This window comes from Lactuca saligna, chromosome 4, assembly GCF_052625555.1.
Source record: "Lactuca saligna cultivar CGN05327 chromosome 4, ASM5262555v1, whole genome shotgun sequence".
Taxonomy (NCBI): domain Eukaryota; kingdom Viridiplantae; phylum Streptophyta; class Magnoliopsida; order Asterales; family Asteraceae; genus Lactuca; species Lactuca saligna.
The window spans coordinates 72,411,699-72,437,030 of NC_136420.1; the positions used below are offsets into that span (position 1 = coordinate 72,411,699).

The following is a 25,332-nucleotide window of genomic DNA, read 5'->3' on the forward strand; positions in this document are numbered from 1 at the left end:
TGTACTTGTACTATATATTCAATTTATTTGTGATCCATGAACTTTGTTACACTCCCGGTGTGTTCCGTTGGTGTCGTGGGTGTAATAATAAAGGTCTATGATAGGGATTGAAAGGGTGGAATCAAAAACCAAACATGAGATATCAGATTCACTGAGTTGTGTTCTATATACTATGAGATATCAGATTGAAAGGGTGTAATAATAAAGGTCTATGAGTTGTGTTCTATATACTATGATAGGTGGCTTAGTCAAAGCCAAGAAGTAGGAAGAAGGAAATTAAAAATTATTTTTTATGCTATATATTACATCCAGGTTTAAACTAGCAAGTTCAAAATAGTAGCCTTAATGAAAATGAAATAAATAAGAAATATATGTAACCATATCAAGTGCAATGTAAAAGCTTATCTAGGAATGATCTCGGATATTGAAACATCATTTACTGAAACTTGAGACGATCTTGATTTTGATTTTGATATTTGAGGTTTTCCAAAACCACTACTTCCTGAATTCGATGAACTAAATTCCTTAAGAAGTGGCATTTCAGGATCAATGGTACTATGCATGAAAAAAGCTGGTTTTGATGGTAGGGGAAGCGTGAGAGAGAAGCTATTAAGCATAAGAACAACTGAAGCCATGGTTGGCCTATCGATAACATTTTCTTGGACACATAATAACCCAATGTGTATACTTCTAATGACGTCACGTAATGAACCTGATCCTGTTTTCAATGTAGCATCTATTATATCTGCCACCGTCCCATTTCGCCAACTTTTCCATGCCTAAAACACATCCAAAAAGTTGTTAACATTATGATTTGTACAACTTCGCAATTCTAAAAATAACAATGTAAAAAATTCTTTCGAAAAACTAACAATTCATAAAAAATAAGTGTAATGTTTTGTATCTCTTTTATTAAAAAAAATTTATACACTTCTAAATATTTTAATTTTTAGTTATGTTGTGAAAAGGTGGATACTTACAAAGCTCATAAGATCTTCAACGTTATCTCCACTCCGAAAGCATTGGTTTTTTTGACCTGTTACCATCTCGAGTACTAATACTCCAAAACTAAACACATCCGACTTCACTGAGAATTGCCCATGCATGGCATATTCAGGTGCCATGTAACCGCTATATAAAAGAGAACAGTGAATGAGAAAAAAAATTAGTATGTGCATACGTTACTAGAAGAAAAAACCTAATTTTTTCAGAACCCATCGCAAATGGATTTACAGACATATTTCATTGGAATTTTTCTGTTGGCAAAAGCCTTTAGTTAATTGTTTGTGATGGATTTCTGATAGAATTTGTGACACACACACGCACGCATGCACGCACACACACACACATTTCCGATAGAATTTGTCACTGTTTTTGCTCCTCCCATGAAAAAACAGGTTCTGCATAAGAGCTATAGCTGGTTTGTTGTCTACATACATCCTGACACATTCTTCTTTCTAAACTGTCAATTCTTTTAGAAGACTCCTTAGCCAAAGTGCTTGGCATGTTGTCGTATTTACTGCCATAAATTTTGCCTCGCAAGAAGATAGAGCCACATTGTGTTGTTTTTTAGACGACCATGTGATTGGATTTCCAGATAGATAGAAAAGCATTCTTGTTGTACCCTTTCTACCATCAATATCCATTCCATAACTACTACCGTTGAATCCAATAAGCTTTCTATCACCACTTTTATTGTACATTAAAACAAAGTTAGTCGTCCCCTTTATGTACCTTAAAATATGTTTGTCTGCTTTGAGATGACTCTCCATTGGTCACTCCATGTATCTGCTTACTACTCCAACTGAGTAGCTCAAATCCGGTCTTGAGTGAATGAGGTAACGAAGGCTACCAATGAGGCATCAGTAGTCGGTGGCATTGACTGGTACTACATCTTCATCTTGCGTTAATGTGAGCCTTGGTTCCATTGGGTATTTCGATAGGTTACAATCTCCCATACCGACTATTTGTAATATGTTCTTAGCATACCCGGTTTGGCTAATTGCTATACCCTGTTTGTCTTGTTGGACTTCTATACCTAGGTAGGAGGATAAAGTTCCCAAATCACTCATGTCAAAGATCTTTAGCATCCGCCTTTTGAACTCAACCACCAACTCCTTACTTGTACTTATCACGATTAATTTGTCGACATAAACACCAACAATCAAGGTGTTGTTTGACTTCTAGACCTTGTATACGACATATTCCTATGGGCGTCTTTGAAATCCCATCTCTTTCAAGGTCTTGTCAAGTCGTTCATTCCAAGCTCTTAGAGCTTAACGCAAACCATATAGTGCCTTGTTAAGCTTGTAGACCATGTTTTATATTCTTGCAATGTCAAAACCTGTTGGTTGGGTAACATACACCTCTTCCTATAGGATTCCACTCAAGAACACGGATTTTACATCCAAGTGATGGACTTTCCACCCTTCACTTGCTGCCAATGCCAATAACATGCAAATTTTTTCCGAACGAGCCATCGGTGCAAAGGCCTCATCAAAATCGACAACCTTTTGTTGTACATAGCCATTGCAACAATTATTGCTTTCTATTTTGTGACTCTCCCTTCTGTATTCTTCTTCGATTTGAATACCCGCTTCAATGCTATTGCCTTTTGCCTTTTTGGAAGGTGAGTTAACTTCCATGTATTGTTGTTTTCAACCAATTTCGTCTCTTGTTCCATTAAATTTCTCCAATCCTTATCAGTTTAAGCTTCTTCATAGGTAGTGGGTTCTTTAACTACATACATCAGAATTTCTAAATCGTCTTCCAGCTCCTGTGTTTCATTGTAGATATCTGTCAAGGAACAAAATCCTCAAACAAGTGTATCGTCGTATGGTGTTTGGTCTATGAGTTCTTCTAATGATGGTGTCATAGAGTCTCCAGGGCTAATTGGGATTTAACTCACGAGAGGCAATTAATCATACGGTGTCGATGATGACTGATCTCCACTGGATGGCAAAATAGGGCTTCCACTTTCTCCTAATACTAGATCGAATTCCTCCATCCTATTTTGGGCTATTCCTTCACTCGGAAATTTGAACCCAAACATTTCTTAGAATTGGGCCTTCATAATGGACCTTAGCCCAATCCCATTGTCTTTTTTCTTTGAATAACACATCTCTTGCTACATATATTCTATTTCATTTAAGGAAATATAGTTGGAAAGCCTTGCTTCCTTCTTTGTTTCCCAAACACACCATTCTTTCACTTTTATCACGCAAATTTAGGAGTTTGTTCGTTGGTATCTTTGTGTGAGCAACGCAACCAAACACCTTAAAATGCTACAGAGTTGGTTTATTCCCTTGTAAACCATCATATGGGGTCATATCTTTTACACCTCTTATTGGGACTCGATTGAGATTTTATACATCATGGCGAATAGCATCTACCTCTAATGTTTTAGGGACATTCATGGCCTTCAATAAAGATCTTGTGGCTTCAAGGAATGTTTGATTTCTATGTTCTACTACTCCGTTATGTTGTGGGGAGTAGGGTGTTGCCAGTTGTCTCTTAATTCCTTCCTTTCTAAAAAAACCAATGAATTCATTGGACGTGAATTCACCTCCTCGGTCTGTACATAGTGTTTTCAGCTTGTTTTGCCCTTCACTTTTGACCAACGTCTAGAATCTCTTGAAGGCATAGAAGGCTTCATTTTTGGTTTTGATCATCAACACCCACATGTACCTACTATAGATGTCTATAATTAGAAGGAAGTATCAGTTGCCTGCTCGTGCTTGGGGTGTTATAGGACCATACAAGTGTGCATGTACCAGTTCAAGTGGAGAACTAGCTCGCCACTATGCTTCTTTTGGTAACGGATATCGAGTCTATTTGGCAACTAGACATCCTTCACAAATCTATGTCGGATGGTGAATTTTTGTCACTCTCCGTACTAGATCCTTTTCAACCATAGACTTGATGAAGGAAGTTCATGTGACCTAATCTTGCATGACATAGCCACGCAGTATCACCTAGGATCGCACTGAGACACACAGATTGTGTTGTATGCAAAGCTATTATACAACCTATTCTTTAAACGTTATACCTTCATTTTTAACTGGTTTCCTGCATCATGGACCCTTAAAAATTCATGAAGCATCTTGATCTTGTATCCCACTTCTGTCATCTATCCTAGGCTAAGTATATTACCTTGAAAATCTAGGATGTAATATTCTTCATAGATGAGTTGTTACTCTTCATTTTTATATTCCAAGAGAATATACCTCTTCCTTTGATCTGAATTGTAGACCTGTCCCTAAATCGCACATGTCCTATTACTCTTTGATTAAGTTCTGCAAAGTAATCTCACACCCCCGTCATGTTATTGCTTGCACCATTATCCAAGTACCATCTATCCTTCTAATTTCCTTTTGTTGCTGGGAAAACTTTATATTTATTGAGCAATACCCAGTCATCTATATCTTCACCCCATACAGTTAACAAAAGATCATGCTCCACTTCATGTACCTGTGTGAGATTAACATCGGCTCCCTTCCTCTTGGGATTTGGGCACTCTGATGCAAAATGCCCAAACAAGTGACAGTTGAAGCGCTTTATGTGACTCTTATCTCTTCCCTTTCCTTGACTATTGTTTATATCTTGTGATGGTTAGTGATTTCCTCAACCTCTTCTACACCTTGAGCCTCTTCTTTTATAGTAGCCTCATCGACCTCCCACTCACTATGAGATGAGCCACGACCTCTTCCAACCGAACAGCAGAGGCTTTATTTGATTTTTGACCCATTTTCCATTCAGATCAAGTGAGCAACAAAACCAGTTCAACATTAGTGTTTTCACTAAAAACTTTCAACCGATCCTCATAAGCTTTGAGTCTTCCTATAGCTTCTTCAAATGAAATCGTATCGAAATCTGATGTATCCAAATCTAAATATTGTTCAATCAAGACCACAAATTCTAGATACTTTTCAGGGAAAGAATCAAGTAGTTTCCTCACCAAAGTACTATCTTCTATTGTTGCACCAAGGATGATGTATTTCAAGTTTATCCAACTCAACTTTCCTACAAATTCTTCTATGGAATCTCCTACTTTCATCTTCAGTGCATCAACCTCACTTTTGAGTGTGTTTAATCTCTCCTTTTGCACTCGATTTGCACCCAGGTACCGAATACTTAATGATTCCTACACTTCTTTTGTAGTTTACTTCTTGGATACATGCATGATAATATCCTCTGTTATTGCTTGGAAGATGTAGGCACATGCCATCTTATTCTTCTTCTCTTCCTCAATCACACTCCAACTGTTAGTTCTATGGATTCCCAAATATCTTGAGCATCCATAATGGCCTCCCTCTTGTTTGCCCTTGTGGTATAGTTTGTTGAAGTCAGCACTGGCACTAGAATGACACTCCACCGTTATCTTTTCTGACCTGCTAGCTAGAACCTATCATGTTATTGTATCTAATGTATTTTGGCATAAATCGGAAAGATCTGATGCCAAGTTATGGTTTAGGCCCTTTGTCTGGATCAATAAAAGGTTACACCCAAACTGAGTAAGTAACAGAGGTGCAGAAAAGATTCCACCTTTTTTTTATTGTTGAATTCGATTAAAACAAAAAGAAAGCTACAATACTTAAATAAAGGACAAAGCAAAACTGAAAAACTAAACTGCACCAATCGTGTGCTCCTAAAAAGGTGGCAATTAAGCCACTTATTCCTATTGACAAGGGCAACCAAGAGACCAAGTTAGAATTAATTTTCCCATTATAGTCATAAAAAATAAACCACCTATTTTTTGATGAGGTTTGTAGCAGAAGGGAAAAAAAATCATAAAGATGGTGTATTTAATTTCATATGAATGAAGTGTACTTACTAGGTTCCGACAATTCGACTAGTGTCACCTTGAGTTTCTTCTGGTTTAAACAGTCTGGCCATCCCAAAATCCGCAATTTTAGGAATCATTTCTGCATCTAACAAAACATTACTAGCTTTCATATCACGGTGAATTATCCTTAAACGAGAATCTTCATGAAGGTATAAAAGTCCCTTCGCAATGCCTTTGATGATCTTGTATCTCTTTTCCCAATCAAGAAGTGTGCGTTTAGTTGGATCTACAAGTGCCATCATATATTAGAGATTGTATATTAATGATATTTATAACATTAAAATTACAAAACTGTTGTAAAGAAATTGATAAACACAATAATAAAACACAATTGATTAAGGGTAAGCTCTTATTATAGCATAGAGAATTGCTCAAACTATGTTACAATCATTCATTGCTAAAACCTCTCGTATTCGATATCCTAATCTTGATATTTATATATAGTAATCTACTTATAGTCTTACTCGATCTCTAATTATCATATGGAGGTATCGTTGCTTGATCCATAAGAAACCTCTATTGACTTGAACACTAAGCAACTTCCAAGGATTCATTCTTGTAGAACGATCGACCCTCCTATACCTCATCATGTAAGGAATGGTATTATTGGAAATTAGCCAACATTCACCCTCTAATTTTCAAATGGAAATTGAGAGATCTTTCATACCTAGAAGCTTATGCATTTCAACAAATTTTATCGTTGCAAGTGCTTTTGTTGAAATTTAAGCTTGTTTCTCTTTCCTGCTAATATGCTCCATTGTAACTTCTTTTAATTCAACTCTTTTGCATATGTAATGAAAACGAGATTTGATATACTTACTTCAATCATAAAAGACTGGAGTTTTGACCAACGTGATTGCATATGTGTTGCCTACTTTAATCACCATTTCTTGTACTTGCGATTAATTATTTCGTCAAGAAGGTCTTATAACTAAACTTCTTGAAAACTTGTTGCAGACATGACCATGTACTCAACTTCATAAGGTGATAATGCCACAGTCTCTTGTTTCTATGAACACCATATAATAAGTGACTCACCAAAGTAAAAAACTATCATGTGGTACTTCTTCAATCATCTTGTTCGATATTATGATTGCTATCACTATATCCGACTAGCTTTACTAGTTGATTACGACTATAATGAATTCCATACACAACAGTTCCTCTTACATACTGTAGTATCTACTTTATGGCTACCATACACGATTTTTTGGGGAATTGAATATATATAGTGACTAGTAATACCTACTACATATGCAACATTAGGCCTTGTTTGAAGAAGATATCTTAGCTTCCTACAAAACTTCGATATTCAGTTGTGTCAATTTCTCCCTCTTCGTCACCTTTCTAGAATTTAATATTGGTATCCATTGGAACTATTGTAGGATTCCTATCATACATACATGCATCTTTGAGCACCTTTTCGTAGACCCTTGTCATGTAATATGAATGTTGCCTTTTTTTTATATATACATATAACTCTATTTGTAGATAGTATCTTAGCAATATGAGATAACTTATATCAAAATTTATGGCCATAACTTGCTTGAACTTGGATATGATCGCAATTCTTGTTCCTATAGCAGCAAGATCATCAACATAAACTCCAACAATGATTAGATCAGACTATATGTTTCTTTGATATACGGCTTGTTCTTGCACACAACGTCTAACTTCATGTTTTTAAAGATTATATCTAGCTTCATATTCCATGTGTGTAGAGCTTGTCTTACACAATACAAATCTTTTATGAGTTTATATATGAGATTCTCACATTCATTCCTTTAAGAAACTAATAGTTAATTGACATAAACTCCGTCCTGTATTTCTCTTTGCAAGAATGCTGATATTACATCAAGATGGTGTAGTTTCTAACCTTTCAAAGTAACAAGAGTTATGAGTATCCAGACAGGCTAGATACGAGCTACTAGTCCAAAAACTTCTTTGAAATAGATATCGGGTTGTTGAAGATAACCTTTAGCCACGATTCTATCCTTATACTTTGTTGATCGATCAACTTGCATCTATTTTAACTTTGTAGACCCCTTTTAAACCAATGATAATTTTTTTACTTGGTCGTTTTACTAGTTTCCAAGTTCTTTTTTTTTTCAATAGAGTCAATCTCTTCTCATAATGCTTTTACCCATAATGGATTCAATTGGCTTCATAATAAGTTGTTCGTTCATCTTTATTGAGAGCTAAAAGGAGCTCGCATTCTCATCGTAAAGTCTTACCTCAAATTCATCATATCTTCTTTGAAGTTGTATGTTGTGATTTGACCTTCGTAGTTGCAAAACATCATCTTGTACCTCAGTTTCAATACTTTCTAGAGCTACTTGCGGTTCTGGTTGTAAACTTCGCTCGATATCACCACTGTTCACATCGTCACCTATCTCGTGATTCTCTCCACATGCTACTGGTCTATTTCCTATGTCAGCTAAACTCGTCCAGTTGATCCAAAAAAATATAGGGTTTTACCGTAGACTCTGTTGCAATGATAATAATGTTTGTATGGGGTTGAATGCTTTATAGGCCATGTTGGAACTAGGTTTATAACGTAGGTTTCAAGTCAAATGGCTTCACACCAAATGAAGTTAAGGATATGTTTGGCTTTCAACATGCTTCGTTTCATCTCAAGAAGTGTCTAATTTTTTCTCTCTACCACCCAGTTTTATTGTGTTGTGTACGGATCTTTAAGGCGGTGTATCTTCCCATTATATTCAAATAGCTTATTAAATTCTTGTTTAACTGAATTCACCTCCTCTATCTGTCTGGAAAACTTATATAATATTTCTTGATCCTTTTTCTACCTTAACTTTGATTTTCTTGAAATAGATAATAGCTATGCTTTTTTCTTCATGAGATAAATCCACATAAATCTTGAATAATCATTAATAAGCACGTGTATATACCTATTTCCAGCAATTATCGATGGTGAAATTGGCCCATAAAGATCTCCATGAACAAGTTCTAAGACCTTTCCATCGTGATATAAAGATTTCTTAAAAAAACTGCTTTGTGTGTGTGTGTTTTCCCACAAGGCATGACAATAAGATTCGTTGGCTCTGGTGATAGTTGGTAGCCTGGTGATAAGATATTTTTCTTAACATCTTTGAGATAGTTTCAAAGTTGGTATGCCTAATTTTTCATGCCACAACCATACGTTTTCTCTAAGGTGACTATGTAGGAGAACTGGTTTTCCCACTGTGATCTTTGTTTTGTAGAGCCTGTTCAACGAACACTTTACTTTGAATAGAAACGTTTTTTCGGCTAATATGAAGAAACAAATCATCACCTTTCGTAGATATTTCACATCCACTTTCAATTGCTTGTCCAAAATGATTACGTTTGTTTTAAGGAGCGGGATGTAATAAATATTTGTGTGTCAATTTTGATTTCCTCCTTCGCTCTCGAACATAATGGATCATTTTCCATGTATCTTGACAACGAAATCATCTCCAGATTTTACTCTCTCCCTAATTTGAATATTAATTTTGATAAAGAAAGAGAGATTACATGTCATCAGTTTACACGTGTCATTGTCTAAGTACCATATGGAGTTATTGTTTTCTTGAGTTTCATATCTACTTGTTATTACACCTTCTATGTTTAAGAAAGCAGTTTCGTAGTGGGTCTGAACCATGAATAGTTATAAATCATGGCCATCAAATTTGGATACATGAACTTTTTTTTTTTGTCTGGATTTACGTTCCATACACTATGATTCAAAGTGACCAAACTTGTCACACCTATAGCATTGAACTTTAGAATGATCTTTATTCTTTCCTTTTTGACTTGTCAAATACTTGATGATGTGGATCTATAATCTTGATGGAACAAGTTATTGTGATGATCCCCATCACATCATCCATAGCCTCAGCCTCCTCTAACTCTTCGACCTGTTTTCAATTTCCGATTGTAAGATCCGCTAGTAGGTTCCCTCTCACGGATGCATTCTTCCTATGCTTTTAAACATCCAAACATGTCTATGAATCCTAATTTTTTGAGATCAATTACTCGTTCAATTGATGCAATGATGTGAATGAACCTTCTTTATACACATGTAAGAAATTTATTGACGAGTTTACTTTTGTTGAGGGTTTCACTAAGAGATGACGCTTTTGACATGATACATGACCGTTGACTTTCAAATTTGCGAATGGTGCTCGTTTCCTTCATCTTCAAGTTATCGAACTCGCTAATGAGGGTTTGTAAACATGCCTCCCTCGCCCTGTATACACCAAGGTGATGGGTCTTGATAGCTTCCCATATTTCCTTTGTTGTACTAATCGTGCCTACTTGCAGGATTAAGTATTTAGGAATTCCTTGCAAAATAATAGTTATGGCAACGTTATTTCTCTTTGGTTCATTATGCCCTGGATCAACGAAATCCTAGATTTGGTGTACATTGAGTATTACTTTCATTCGAATAGCCCAAATACTGTAGTTAGTTATGGTGAGCATCGGTACATTAAACGATAGAGATTATTCATCCTTCATGTTGCTTATACTTCCTTGGTTTTCTGCGTCCAATACAATACTTGTCTTCGTTAATTATTGTGTTTTATCAAAGCTTTTAGAATCTATGATACTAATTGTTGTAAAGAAATTGATAGAAACAATAATAAAACACAATGGATTTAGTAATAAACTCTTATTGTACACATAAAATTGCTCAAAACTATGTTATAACCATTCCTTGCTAAAAGCTCTAATATTCGATATCCTAAGCTCGATATATAGCAACGTACTTAGAGTCTTAATCGATCTCTAATTACCATATAGAAGTATAATTACTTCATCCCTAAGCAATCTTTATTGACTTGAACCTAAAGCAACTTTTAAGGATTCCTTCTTGCACAAGGATCAATCCTCCTATACCTCATCGTGTAAAGAAGGGTATTATCGGAAATTAGCTAACATTACATCATCTCTCATCCATGTAAAATTAGTGAAAATAAATATTATATATATATATATATACAAAGAGAGAGAGAGAGAGAGAGGGAAGAGGTAATTTCAATTGAGAAAAATAAAAAATATTGAGAATGCGGGAATCACTCTCAACTAATCATTTATTTTTGCCGCGAAACCCTCTACCATACCAACAGAAAGGGAAAATGAATACATATGTGTTTTCCAGACAAAAATGTTGGCTTAAACTATGTTAATCCTTACCTTAATATATACAAAAACATAGTTTTCTTCGTTATTTTATTTTATTTTTTAGGAGCTATTTTTATCGAAAAACTATTTTAAAATATCAAAATTCATAATTCTTTATTTTCAATAAATAGATGTTCATATTGATATGGTTTTAAGATAATATAAAAGTTTTATTTTTTATAGTTTCAGCTCTCGTTATTCATAAGTGAATAAAAATGCATCAGATTTTTATTACAGTACATTCGTTAATCACTTATAAATGAAAAGTATGTTTAATTTTTTTTTTTTATACTTTAACTATCATTCATATATAAATACAACATGTAATAAACTTTTTAGAGTTTACATTACTTTTGTCACACGTTATATTCACATATGAATAAAACACACACTTGCTCTTTTTACAAATCAGATTCATATATGAATAACACATTTATCAGAATTTTTTTATTGTTTATTTGTTATTCATATATGAATAAGGAGTTCGAGTTTTCAAAAAAATTTGCCTTTTATTAATATACTACATATTCATATATAAATAACAATTGAACTATAGCAAAAAATTTGAAAAATATTTTATTCATTTATGAATATAATATATTACGAGAGCTAATAAACATTATATATATATATATATATATATATATATATATATATATATATATATATATATATATATATATATATAAACACACACAAAACATAGAAGACGGTTCAATTAAGAAAACACAAATATTGAGAATGTTGTAAGGGATAAACAAGTTCTTTCAAACCAAATATGTTTATTTAAAATTTGTTAATCCTTACATTAATATATTTACAAAAACATAGATAGTTTTGTTATTTTTTTTTTTTAATTTTTAAAGAGCCATTTTTATCAGAAAATTATTTTAAATATATCAAAATTCAAAATATTTTATACTTTATAAACAGAGATCTATATTGATATAGTTTTATGATAAAATAAAATAAAATTATTTTTCCTTATAGTTTCAGCTCTCATTATACGTAAGTTAATAAAAATACATCACATTTTTATTAAAATACATTCTTTAATAACATATGAATAAAACATATTCTTAATTTTTTTTTTTTTTTTTTTTTTTTTGCAGTTTAAATATTATTCATATATGAATATAACACGGAATAATCTTTTTTACCTAAGATATATTTTTAACATCAACTTTCATGTTATATATATATATATATATATATATATATATATATATATATATATATATATATATATATATATATATATATATATATATATATATATATATAGGGTAAAGTGAATATACCTAACAACCTTATATAAGCTTAGTTACCTAATCACATTATACTACATTGTTTTGCTTTATATTTCCATTGCAATCGTCTAAGGTTCTTAAACTTCAACCGTTAACTTGATTTACTTCCAACATTTTCAAACATTCATCATTATATTCCTCCTACACCATTTGATTTGTAACGGTAGTATATGAAGCCCACCAGGGGGGTCTCCGATAGAAAGACGTCATTTGAAGGAAGATAATGGTGAAAGTCTAAAGATTTGGGGAACAATCAAGTTATGAGGTTGAATTTAAAGAACTTTGGGTGATTACAATGCAAATATGATACAAAATTATGTAATATGATGTGGTTAGGTACCTAAGCTTATATAAGGTTGTTAGGTATATTCACTTTACCGATATATAAGCTTATATAAGCTTATATATATATATATATATATATATATATATATATATATATATATATATATATATACATATATATATATATATATATATAATGTTAGGTTCATTTAAGACCACTCTATTTTATAAGACACGGGTACGTAATCATAGGCACTCATTTTGAAGAACAAAAAAAATATTTTTAAAATGCAAAATAATTGAAAATTTTCAAAAAAAAATTAAATATTATTTTAGTCAATTATATTTTCCGAAAAAATAAATAAAAATATATAATGAATAAATAAATAAATTTACCAATTTTTTGAATATATCTATGAAATATTCTAATAGAATATTCTAGTATAAAAATTTATAATAAAATTTTTCGAATATTCATATATTTACTAGAATATTAGACTACAAATATTCAATCAATTTTAATAGAATATTATATTGTTCTAGAAATTCTAACAATTTTTGTAGAATATTAGAGCACTAGTTGTGATACCCATTTATTACATAGATTAATTTTTAAATAATAAGTTAAGTATAAATGTTAAAATATTTGACAACTTTGAATTTATAAGAAAATAAGAAAAATAATAAATTATTATAACTGAAATATTTTTTATCGTTTAAATTTAAACAAATAATTTACATAAATAAACAAAATAAACTAATAAGCTTTAATTTGAAAATTTTGAAATTAAAAGCTAAGTTGATTAATTATATTTTTATCCATTTATTACTACATTTATTGAAATTATTGTGTTAAAATATTATATGAAATTTAATAAAATAATTTTTTTTTTCATAAAATGACATGTGAAAAAATTAATTCAAAATAGCCACAAAATTACATTTGGCAAATTGAATAAGAATGTGACATGTGGCCAAAAAACTTTTATTTATTAGAATACTAGATGTGAGATCCGTGTAATACATGATTTTTTTTTTAAAAAATAATATATTTTGTTAAGCATTATATTTTTAATAATTTATAAAACTGAATTTGTAAATAATATTAGTATAAGCTGTGAATAAACCAATTTTCGCAAGGTTTCTGCAAATGATTGTGAATTCAAAAAGGAATGGTTGAAAATTATGTTTTCAAATAAGAAGGCTGATTTGAATTTAAATTAAATTTAAACATTAATTGATAAATTACGTGAGAATTTATGAACACATTTAAGTTTCTTTATTTGCTTTATTATATTTTTAGATTAGATTTTTTTTTAATTTAATAACAAAGCTAAAAAAACACAATTTGTGAAGTGGATTTAAATGAAATTAAAAAAAAATTAAAAAAAAATGTGATGTAGCATATTGAATTAGTTGATGATATGTGACAAAAAAACATTTATTTATTAGGTAGGATTTTAACATATTTTACAACTCTAGTGAAATAATATAATATTCAAACATTATATAAGTTACATTTGAATATTTACGGTATAAGATTCTATAATAAAATTTCACGTATATTTAAAAAAAACGATAACCTTTTTTTGTATATTATTTAAATATTCTTTATTTTTTATTTGGGTAAACAAAATAACGAAAATAATAATTAACAAAAAGAGTTTTCGGATTTTTCTTTTAATATGCATTATATATATATTTTTTATTTTTATTCTCCAAGATGATTGGTTACGATCGCGTCCCGTTTCTCAGAAAAATAACATGGTCTCTCTCGTTTCTCTCTCTCTCTCTCTCTCTATATATATATATATATATATATGTATATATATATATATATATATATATATATATATATATATATATATATATATATATATATATATATATATAAACATAATTACCAAATATAAACTAATCGAGACTTGCATTTGGCAAGTACTCGTAAATGAGTAGTCGTTAGCTCCCCATATATATATATATATATATATATATATATATATATATATATATATATATATATATATATATATATATATATATATATATATATATTAAAGTGAATATACCTAACAACCTTATATAACCTTAGGTACCTAACTTCATATTTAAATTGTAATTGCTCAAAATTCTTAAACTTCAACCTCAAACTTGATTACTACCAAAATCGTTGGACTTTCACCGTTATCTTCCTTTTAGATAACATCTTTATGTCGAATACCTCCTTATGGGCCTAATATACTACCGCCACAAATGAAATGATGTACCACGAATATAATGGTGAATGTCCAATTTTTTTTGAAGTAAATCAAGTTTAGGGATGATGTTTATGAACCTTGGACGATTGCAATGAAAATTTAATGCAAAATGATGTATGATAAGGTTAGTTACCTAAGCTTATGTAAGGTTGTTAGGTATATTCACTTATATATATATATATATATATATATATATATATATATATATATATATATATATATATATATACACACACACACACACACACACACACATATATATATATATATATGTGTGTGTGTGTGTGTGTGTGTGTGTATATATATATATATATATATATATATATATATATATATATATATATATATATATATATATAGATATATATATTGGTTCAGGTTCATTTGAGATCATACTAATTTTGTGAGACCGTAAGACGCAATCTAAAAACAATTTTAAAATGCAAAATAAAGGAAAATCTGAAATTTCCTTTTTTAATTATTATTTTCATCATTTTATTTTACCTAAAAAATAAAAATAAATTAAAAATAAATAATAGTACCGTTTTCTTTTAAAAATATGTGAAATATTCTAATAGAATATTAAACTGTAAATATTATAATGTGATTTTTAGAATGTTAGAATATTTACTAAATTTGTCAAATATGTAAAATATTGTAATATTCTACTAGAATATGTAAAAAAGTAGTAATTTTAATTTTTTTTTTGGAAAACATAAATGACGAAAATAATAATTAAAAAAAATCAACAATTTTCAATTATTTTGCATTTTAAAAATGTGTTTTTATCTACAAAATTAATGGCTAGAATTACGTCTCATGGTCTTAATAAATTAGGTTGTCTTATATATATATGTGTTTGTGTGTGTGTGTGCGCGCGCGTATGTATGTATGTATGTATATAAATTTAATTACCAAATATAAACTGATCGAGACTTGCATTTGGCAAGTACTCGTAAATGAGAAGTCGTTCACTCCCTTCTATGCTGAAACCAAGTAGTCTAACCAAATTACGATGTTGAAGTTTTGCAACTAGCAAAACCTCATTCTTGAATTCCACATCACCTTGCCCAGAATCCCTTCCTAGCCTCTTTACGGCAACTTCCTGTCCATCTCCAAGCTTACCCTAAATATGAAAAGATATCATATATCAACATGTAAGTAATAGCAAGACTCTCATATTTTGAATCATAATACAAGATCTTATTGGGTATATATACCTTGTAAACTACACCAAATCCACCTTTTCCAAGCTTATTCTCTTCAGAGAAGTCATTGGTTGCTGCTCTCACCAGGTTAAAGTTGTATTGCAAAGCATCAGCAGTTCCAATATCCATCATTCCAGCTAGTATTTAGAGGAACAAAATTGGAGATAGGATTAGTTTCAGCAAGTTAATGTCTTAATTAATACTTCAATATTTTAAACAAGGGGTTTGTTATTTTTGCCACAATAAGTTTTAGGATGTGAAAATGAAACATACTCTCACTATTTTCAAGAGGCGGAAGTGGCGGCGGCAAGATTTTCTTTTTCTTTCTCTTCAATACTATGAAGATACATATTGAGGCAATTATTATGACAGTGCCGACTGTTATAAGAACAATTATTAGGACAGTGCGTGTCGTGTTATTCCTTTTCCCTGCAAAATAGAAAGTGATACCAAAATTAAAGTTCGAAACATATAAATAAAAAATAATTAGTTGAAAACTTTATTAAAAGTAATCAAATTCATTTCAACAATAAGATATATGTAACAAGTTTACGATTGAATTTTAAGGAAGCTCTTTTTTTAGAACAATCATAATGATTTATAAAACGAATACCTAGCAATACAAAACTGGCAAAAACCTGGAAGAAAGAAGAACAAATATGGAAACTCTTTTCACCATGATGAAATAAAATTTGACTAGCTATAAGCATGATGCCCTTGTCGAAACTATATGTGTGAAGTTAGAAAGACTATCGTAGAGGCAATGTGGTGGAATAATAATATGCATTTATGTTCGTGATGGAGTTCACATGAATAGAGGGAGTTGGTTTTCATAAGACTCCTAGTATGGTCGCTAAACTAGTAATTTGATACTTATAAAAAGCCACTCCCGATCAAGGTATTTTCCATATGGTGGACGAATGTATTGATTTTATGGAGTTTTGTGATGAGATCGGTTCATATGTGCTTTTACAAGCCAACAAGGAACACATTACCTCATGATAAATGTCTCGATTTCCATTTGTATTTGAACAAAAAAGTTGCCAATGGTTTCATGGCTAACTTCTGGAAAGATGCTTGGACTAATGATGTTTATTTACGGATTCAATTCTCAACACGTTTCTTGTTGGACATTGACACAACTTAATTGATTAGGGATCTATTCACTTAACGATGAATGAGCTTGGAATTGACATTGAATTATAGGTAGGGAACAAAGCTTCACAACTTTCTAATCTCCTTCAACATGAATGTTGTGCTTTTAGATCAATCAAATTTGTTGTGATTGGAATTGGGGACTATAGGGGATTTCACGACTAGTGTTACTAGGAATCACAAGGAACTAAGGGGTACAATTTGTCAGTCAAAATGAGAACCATGACATTAATTCAGGGGCCCGTGATGAAAGTCCACATGATTGTTCTTTTGATCTACCTTCCCAACGAACATTAGAATCAAACTACCTAGTACTCAACACTTTTCACATGATGAATGTGAGACTATTCACGAAGAGCATACTGAACCGGCTCAAACCAAAAGGACCGGAACACAACCAAGACATCTAAAGGATTTTGTGGTTCAACTATCCCCATCAGTCGACCATGCATAAACACCGCTAAGTCAAAAAGCCTTTTTAGCGACCATCGGTTCGAAAGATGAGCCCAAATATTTTCATCAGGCTATTAAAAATGATAGATGGAAAGACGCCATAAAGAAAGAAATTCAGGATCCTAAAGAAAATGGCACACGGACTCGTGAAGAATTACCTAAAGATAATGATGTCATCGATTCTAAGTGGGTGTATAAGGTGAAATGCAAGCCAAATGGAGAAGTTGAAAGGTATAAAGCTCGTTTTGTGGCAAAGGGTTTTACTCAAATGGAGGGGTCGACTACCATGATTCATTTGCACAGGTAGCCAAGTTAGTTACCGTTGGAACTTTATTGGCTGTCGTTGTTAAATGAGAATGGGCAATTCACCAACTCGATGTCAACATTGCATTTCTACACGGAGATTTGAATGAAGAAATGTACATGAAGATACCACAAGGCTTTGCCAAGGAAAGAGAAACAAGAGTTTATCGGTTGCGAAAATCTCTTTACGCCTTGAAGAAAGCATCAAGAAATTGGTATTAAAAATTCACAAGTGCCTTAATTAATCTTGACTTCATTCGATCTAAAGCCAACCATTCCCTTTTCACTTAATGAAAGAAAAGTGATTTTATGGCAACCCTAATATATGTGGATGACGTCATATTGGTTGGCAGCAACCCTACCATAATTCAAAACATCAAAGACGAGCTTGACAAACTTTTTAGCAAAAAAGACCTTGGTAACCTCGAGTATTTTCTTGGGATCGAAGTGTCTCGCACCTTATAGGGATTGGTTCTTAGTCAAAGAAAATACGCCCTGGACATCCTTAAAGATTGTGGTCTTCAAGGATGTAAACCAAGCTTATTTGCAATCGAACAAAATCACAAGTTGGACAAACGTGAAAGCGAACCAAAAGTTGATGCTAATCGATATCATCACATCGTCGGTAGGCACCTTTACTTAAAAGCGACTCGGCTCGATATAGCTTACTCTGTAAATGTGTAAAACCAATTTGTTGTCGACCCACGACAGCCTCATTTGGATGCTACGTATAGAGTTTTGTGATATCTCAAAGCCACCGTTGGTCAAGGCATTCTTTTTCCTCGAAATGGAGGTTGTAACCTCATGGCGTATTGTGATTCCGACTGTTGGGATTCCCGTATACGAGAAAATCCAGAAACGGTTTCTTACTACTTCTAGGAGGTGCTCTTGTATCGTGGAAAACTAAAAAGCAATCTGTAGTTTCTCGTTCGTCCGCGAAGTGGAATATTAGTCCATGGGTTTCACTGTTAGCGAAGTTCTTTGGCTCCGTTGGTAGTTGAAGAAGCTTGAGGTAACTTCTTCCAGACCGTCCCCATTATTTTGTGACAACCAAGCTGCTCATCACATAGCTAACAATCCAATTTTCCACGAACGAACTAAACATGTGGAAATGGATTGTTAATTCGTTCGGGAACGTTAGAAATTCAGCCACATCACATAAATATTATAAAGCAAATTGCATACCTCCTCACGAAAGGTTTGGGAACTCATCGAGACTTACATGCTCCAACTTGAGGGGGTATTGGAAATAAAATCTTCTCACTATTTTGCTTTATTTCCTTTCTTTGTTTAGCATTTTAGTTTTACCTTTGCCTTGTTTTAGCTACGTTCCTATGTTCTGTTTATTCAATTGTATACTCTCTTTTGATTTAAGAGTGAAATACAAAAAATCTCTTTCATGCTATTGTTATTTTAGAGAAAATGGTGGTGTTGATATGGAGTAGATTATGTGTCATAATAACCTGGAATTGTTGACTCACAATTTACTCCTTCATTGTAAAGTGGTTTCTATTATGTTGTCTCTTTCTAGTTGGCGACGATATGGATGCAAAGGTGTGCCTTAGCCCACTCTATACAAACAAATTTGAGGTAAGATATATATTATATAGATAAATATATATTTCTTTTAAATAAAAAACGTTTAAGGTGGTGAATTGTGGCATGTTTCATCTTATTTAAAACTTAAATTCATAATAAACGAAATAATTTATGTGTTGTGTCATGTCGATTAATGAACTGTGGCAACAACTTTTTGAATAGATCAAATTGCATTTCAATCTCTACAATGAATTGCTCGTTTATCGGGTTCGTAGATTAATATTTTTTTATTATCTTAATTAATCAATTATTTGCAACTTAAACGAACAATGTACTATAAAATCATACATTGATACATTTTGCTACAATTTGAAGTATTTGACTATTTGTTCATATTTTGTAAGTTATTTGGTTTATTTTAATTAATCAGTTATTTGCAACTTAAACGAACAATGTACTATAAAATCATACATTGATATATTTTGCTACAATTTAAAGTATTTGACTATTTGTTTATATTTTGTAAGTTATTTGGTTTAGCATTAAAAAAAATCCTGACTAAAACATTGGTTGGTGGTGGAACATTCATTGGTTTTATTAGAGATTAGAGAATAGATGTCTTATGTGAATATATGGGAAATTATGTTTTGCAACATAACTTCTTTGATATGAAAAACTAGATGCTTTGTGAGGTGTACTTGGTTATCATAATGTAGAACATAAATTTATTGTTTCAAGCTTTCTGATAATTAATTTGTTCTTCAATAATAGTAAAAACCAATTAAGTAAGTAAATACATAAATATGAATCTATACAAAATCACTCTTATATTAGAGGTGCTCTAATTATCTAATGACGATATATATCGATTTTTTTTTTCTTTTTTGGATTGTTGCATTCTTAACTAACCACATATTTGAGGTGTGATTGTCCGACTAACTTTCTCTTCATGTGTACTACAGTTATACCTAAAGTAATAAAGTGATTAATTCATAACAATTAAAACGTAAATTTATTTGTAGAGAAACTAAAATTAATCCTTCTATAAGTAGAAATTAAAAAACTATTTAAGCAATTTCGATCGTAATTATTTTCAATAGAAAAAAAAAATGAATTAGTCCATAACATGTCTTAAGTAATTTATAAAAAAAAGTCTAAACGTCAATCTCGTACAGTTGACCTGAGCACTTTTCTTCTATAATAGAATAGCTATCATTATTGCGACGTGGTCCTCCCTCATCCATTACATGTGTGACACCATGATATTTGTTGTTTGGTTATATATATATATAAAGTAATGTTCTCACGGTATACTATAATACTATACATATTAAATTTATAGTAGAATAGTAACATAAAGTAATATTCTTACGTTCTCATATTAAATTGTGTTCTCATTTGAATATATATATATATATATATATAAAGTTAAATGGGAAAGAAATATAATGCTAATTTAAAATATACATGAAAGAAACAGTAGTTTGGGGAGAAATGTTTTTGGCGAAGTTCATCATTGTTAACAAATATAATTTTTTTTGTTAAGAAAATACTTATATTTTCAATCTTAACCTAATTTCAGTAATCTTATTGGGGATTTAGCAAGATGCATATTATTATGTTATTAAAGGGTAATTAGTTATCAAACAATATTGTTCCATACTTGATGATTTACAACAAAAATCTCACTCAAGTCATTATCTATTTGACAACGTTAAATGTGTTATGTGTCACGGGCATGTTGATATTTTGGTTACATGTATTTTTAACGAGATTTAAATATTATTATTTTCAATTTTTGTACATAAATGATAAATGATCAAAGATTCCCGACGACTCAGGTTTTTTCCAATGGACTCAACATTAATTTTCCAACAACTTATCACATCCAATATTTATTATGAATTGATGTTTTTGATGTTTACTAGGAAGCCTATGATCATTTATATGAAGCGGGAAAAGACTTCTGTATATATAAAACATAAATTAAATATCTTCTATATTTTTTTTGTTCTTACTTATCTTAATACAATATAAAATGATAATAATCGTTATATTTTAATAATATTTTAAAATATTTTTAGTCATTTTACATTATTAAAAATATAAAAAATAAATAAAACAATATTTAATTAGAAGGGGCCCAAAAATATATCAAAGGTTGCACCGATTGCATAAACTTTGTTAAGGTTGCATTTATTTTAAATGCAAATTTAAAAAAAAAAAAAAAAATACATTAAGCCTGAAAACATAACATGGTTTTGATATAGAAAATAATACATATATAAGTTTCAAATTAGGTGCATTTGAAATCAAGCGAAGAAAATTCACGAATGAACAGGACAAGTAGATGTCATGTAATCGTTTACAATATACATTTCATCTGGACAACTTGTCAACATAACTTACATGTTAAATTGGTCCACAAGTTAACATGTCCCCTTTTTCTTAAAGGTACAATGATTTCATATTTATATAAAAAAATAGATAACCAATAAATAACAATGGTGGAATTAGATGGAGCGTTGGGTACTACAGTATCCCAAAAAATTATTTTATATATATAGAAAAATATTATTTGTAAACATGTTTCATCTTATTGTATCCCAACTAAAATAGATTATAACATGTTTTTTAATGTTCTATATTGGATACCTCTATATATATATATATATATATATATATATATATATATATATATATATATATATATATATATATATATATATATATAATGTTTGTATCTCATATCCAAAATATCTGGTTCAGCCACTAACAAATAGCACTAATAAATAAATAGATAAAATCATGTTATATTGTGTGACCAATGAGTACATGAATTTTCTTATAATAATACAGTTATAGTTTGATGCAATATTAGTAATCATGTTATTAAAAAGAAAAAAAAAAAAAAAAACAAATAGGAAAAACCATCATGACATCTTTATGGTCCATTACAATTAAGGTTTATAGAAATTATGTTAAATATAATGTTTTCATGTACAACAAAAATTCCAAATTGATATTTTAAAAAAACTCGTTTGTACATAACAGTTTTTTTTTTTTTTTTTTTTGGTATATAAAAATTTATGTTCTAAAATGTTGTATTTTATAATTTTATAAAGTTTTATGTTTTAGAAACGGGACAAATCTTATTAGTTTTATTAGAGCTCATGAGCTCTATTGTGCTTCGTGAAATGTCTTATTAGTTGTTTTGGGATTTAGCAAATAGGGCAAAAATTTTGGTTAAAACATACACATTTGTTCATGACGAGGCTATTTTACTTCATGGTGACTTACAAAAAAAGAGTTAAATATTTTAAAACGTCTTTGGATGTTCATCTTAAAAATAATTTGTTAATTTATTGATTTTTTGAAAAGTCAATAAGTTCAAAAAAACTTGCTAGATATCTAATAAGAACTTTTAAAACAATTTTTTAGTTTATCTTTTGAAAATAAGTTTTAAAAATATAACAATCTGTGATTGTTTTGAAATGATATATAATAAAAGACAATTTTAAGTCAATTTTTTTTTTTAATTTATTGATTTATTGGCTTTTGTTACTAAAAAACTCATTCAAACATTTTTTAAAAACTTTTTTTTCCCACAATCATATAAGTTAATAAGTCTTTTTTTTTTGACAAAAATCATTTTTAACTTCAAAACCAAACTTAATTCCCATTAAATTGAAAATTTTCCGTCGGAGGGTCTTGTGAGATGCCTTCCTACAAAAAATAATATTATTGCATGTGGTATTGATATATGTCATATCTTCTATCGAGGATGTAAAGCATTTGTTCATGGGTGTGAAGTTGCAAATTTTGTGATGGGTAAGATTGTGCAATTGTGTGATCTTTATACTCCGCATTTGTTCAAAGGCTCGAAAGACCGTTTTGGATGCGATTATTTTAACAACATAGTGGTCTCTTTGAAACTTTACGAAGAAGTGGAACTTTTATCTTCTTAGACCTAAAAATGATCGTGTATAGGAAGCATAAATTTCATACATGCTACAATTTATGCCTTCAAAACCCTATTATGTATACTTTTGATGTAACAGGTTCTATTTTCCACTAGCTCCTTGCAACTTATTATTATTATTATTATTATTATTATTATTATTATTATTATTATTATTATTATTATTATTCGAAACTAAATCATTTATCATGAAGAAATTTAGGAGATACTTAATAATCTTGAATACACTATAACTTTAGCATTTAATTATATACTTAAACAGTGTTTTTATGTTGTTTTGCATTTTATATCTAATTTATCAGTTAGTTTTAAGGAAAATATATTATTTATCAGCTATTAAATTAGTAACCGGCTATTAATCAGAACAAAATTTGAATTTTCAGTTAAAAGTTTGTTTTCCAACTAGTCTATCAAACGCATATATATTTACGTTGTAAAAGTTATTTTTTTTTTAACAATTAGTACAATATTGTTTACAAATTTTTAAACTTATTATAAATTTCTATAATTTTTTTACAACTTTTTCCCTAACTCCATATTTAGATTTTATAAATTTCCTAATAAATTTTTCGATCCTACTAATTACTATTTATTTTTCAATTCATTCTCAATCTTTTTTTTTAATATATCATTATATATTACATATTAGAATGTTAATATAACTCTTTAATATGCAACACAAATATGTAAAGCCTATTTTAAAGCTTACGCTGTCCCCATTTTCATATTGTAAAGTCTACAATATGATATTATATTATATTATTTAGATAAGGACATTAGTGAATATTTTGGCACTTGTTGCTTTTGTTAGGTCAAGGTCAACGAAATTTTGTTTTGAAGTTTACATAGAAAATGCTACTATTCATTTATAAAGAAAATTCTATTCATACCTGGTGGCGGTGGAATGGCCGGAGATTGCGGCAAAATCGGTGGTTGTGGTGGCGAAGACGGCGGTGATGGAACCACTATATTACTCATATTAAAAAACCGATATATCTCATACCTGAAATTACACTTAGTTTGTAAAATTCTCCCTCCTACTTTCCCATATATAGGCGGCATCCCGATTAGATTAATTGCTTCCTCCAAACAGTCACTACATTGAAGCTCCGACAAGTCTGGTGTACACTGCACAAGCCCATAGATCGTTGTGAAATCCGGCCCCGTCATGTTGTTGCCGGCAAATTTCCTTAACCGGCCGCCGGAAGCCGCCGTGCTTCTCAAGTCATTCATTAACTGTCTAAGAGCACTATTAAACCGTTGAATATCGGACACGTTATTAATGTTGTACAACGTCACATAACTCCTTATCCTAGTGTTTACGCCTCCCAATATTGTGAGGTTGGAGTATTTCAACAAACAGTTGTCGTAGTATCCTACTGCTTCTTTTTGATTAGGGCAGGTTTCTCGCAACTTAACGATGGAGTCATTTACACAACTGCGACAAGCATCTGGATTGACGTCGCCTCGACAAAGGGCGAAGGAGTTGGCTCTGTCGTTTCCGTTGCCGCTGGAGCTGTTGAAGAAACCGAAGCCGGAGTTTGTGGTGGGGAGGGCGGTGAGGGTGGCGTTTAGATTTCTTCCGTATGTACTGGTTGCTGTAAAGTTAGCAGCGGTGTCGCAGATTGAGTAAAGGAAATCGGGTTGAGATAAGGTGAGGGTGGTGATCAAGTATATGAAAATAAAGGAGAACGAGGAGATGAGTTTTCCGGCGAGGATGGACATGGTTTGTTGTGGCGGAGGAGGGAGGAGATGGGAGGGGATATAAAGAGATGGGTTATATAAAGAAAGCAATACCTATTGGATTGACTGGGTCCAAACTCAGGAA

The 25,332-nt window shown here is 30.9% G+C and overlaps 1 protein-coding gene across 1 annotated transcript; it reads right to left on the reverse strand.

Annotated features, from left to right (window-relative positions):
- Window positions 1–276: 276 nt before the first annotated feature.
- LOC145042131 (cysteine-rich receptor-like protein kinase 15) lies at window positions 277–25,332 on the reverse strand. The gene is made up of 7 exons (XM_078990509.1): window positions 24,395–25,332; window positions 16,346–16,501; window positions 16,085–16,209; window positions 15,780–15,990; window positions 5,834–6,071; window positions 981–1,131; window positions 277–779 (listed from the first exon to the last, which is right to left on the reverse strand). Exons 1-7 carry the CDS (start codon window positions 25,227–25,229, stop codon window positions 402–404), a joined length of 2,094 nt encoding a protein of 697 aa, XP_078846635.1. The 5' UTR covers window positions 25,230–25,332; the 3' UTR covers window positions 277–401.

What these genes read in the sequence shown, in the direction of transcription:
- LOC145042131 (XM_078990509.1), bottom strand. Translation starts at nt 25,229, where the DNA reads ATGTCCATCCTCGCCGGAAAACTCATCTCCTCGTTCTCCTTTATTTTC. An exon ending in GGCCATTCCACCGCCACCAG is followed by an intron (nt 16,502 to 24,394) that starts GTATGAATAGAA and finishes TCTATTTTGCAG; the next exon opens with GGAAAAGGAATAACACGACA. An exon ending in GCCTCTTGAAAATAGTGAGA is followed by an intron (nt 16,210 to 16,345) that starts GTATGTTTCATT and finishes TCTAAATACTAG; the next exon opens with CTGGAATGATGGATATTGGA.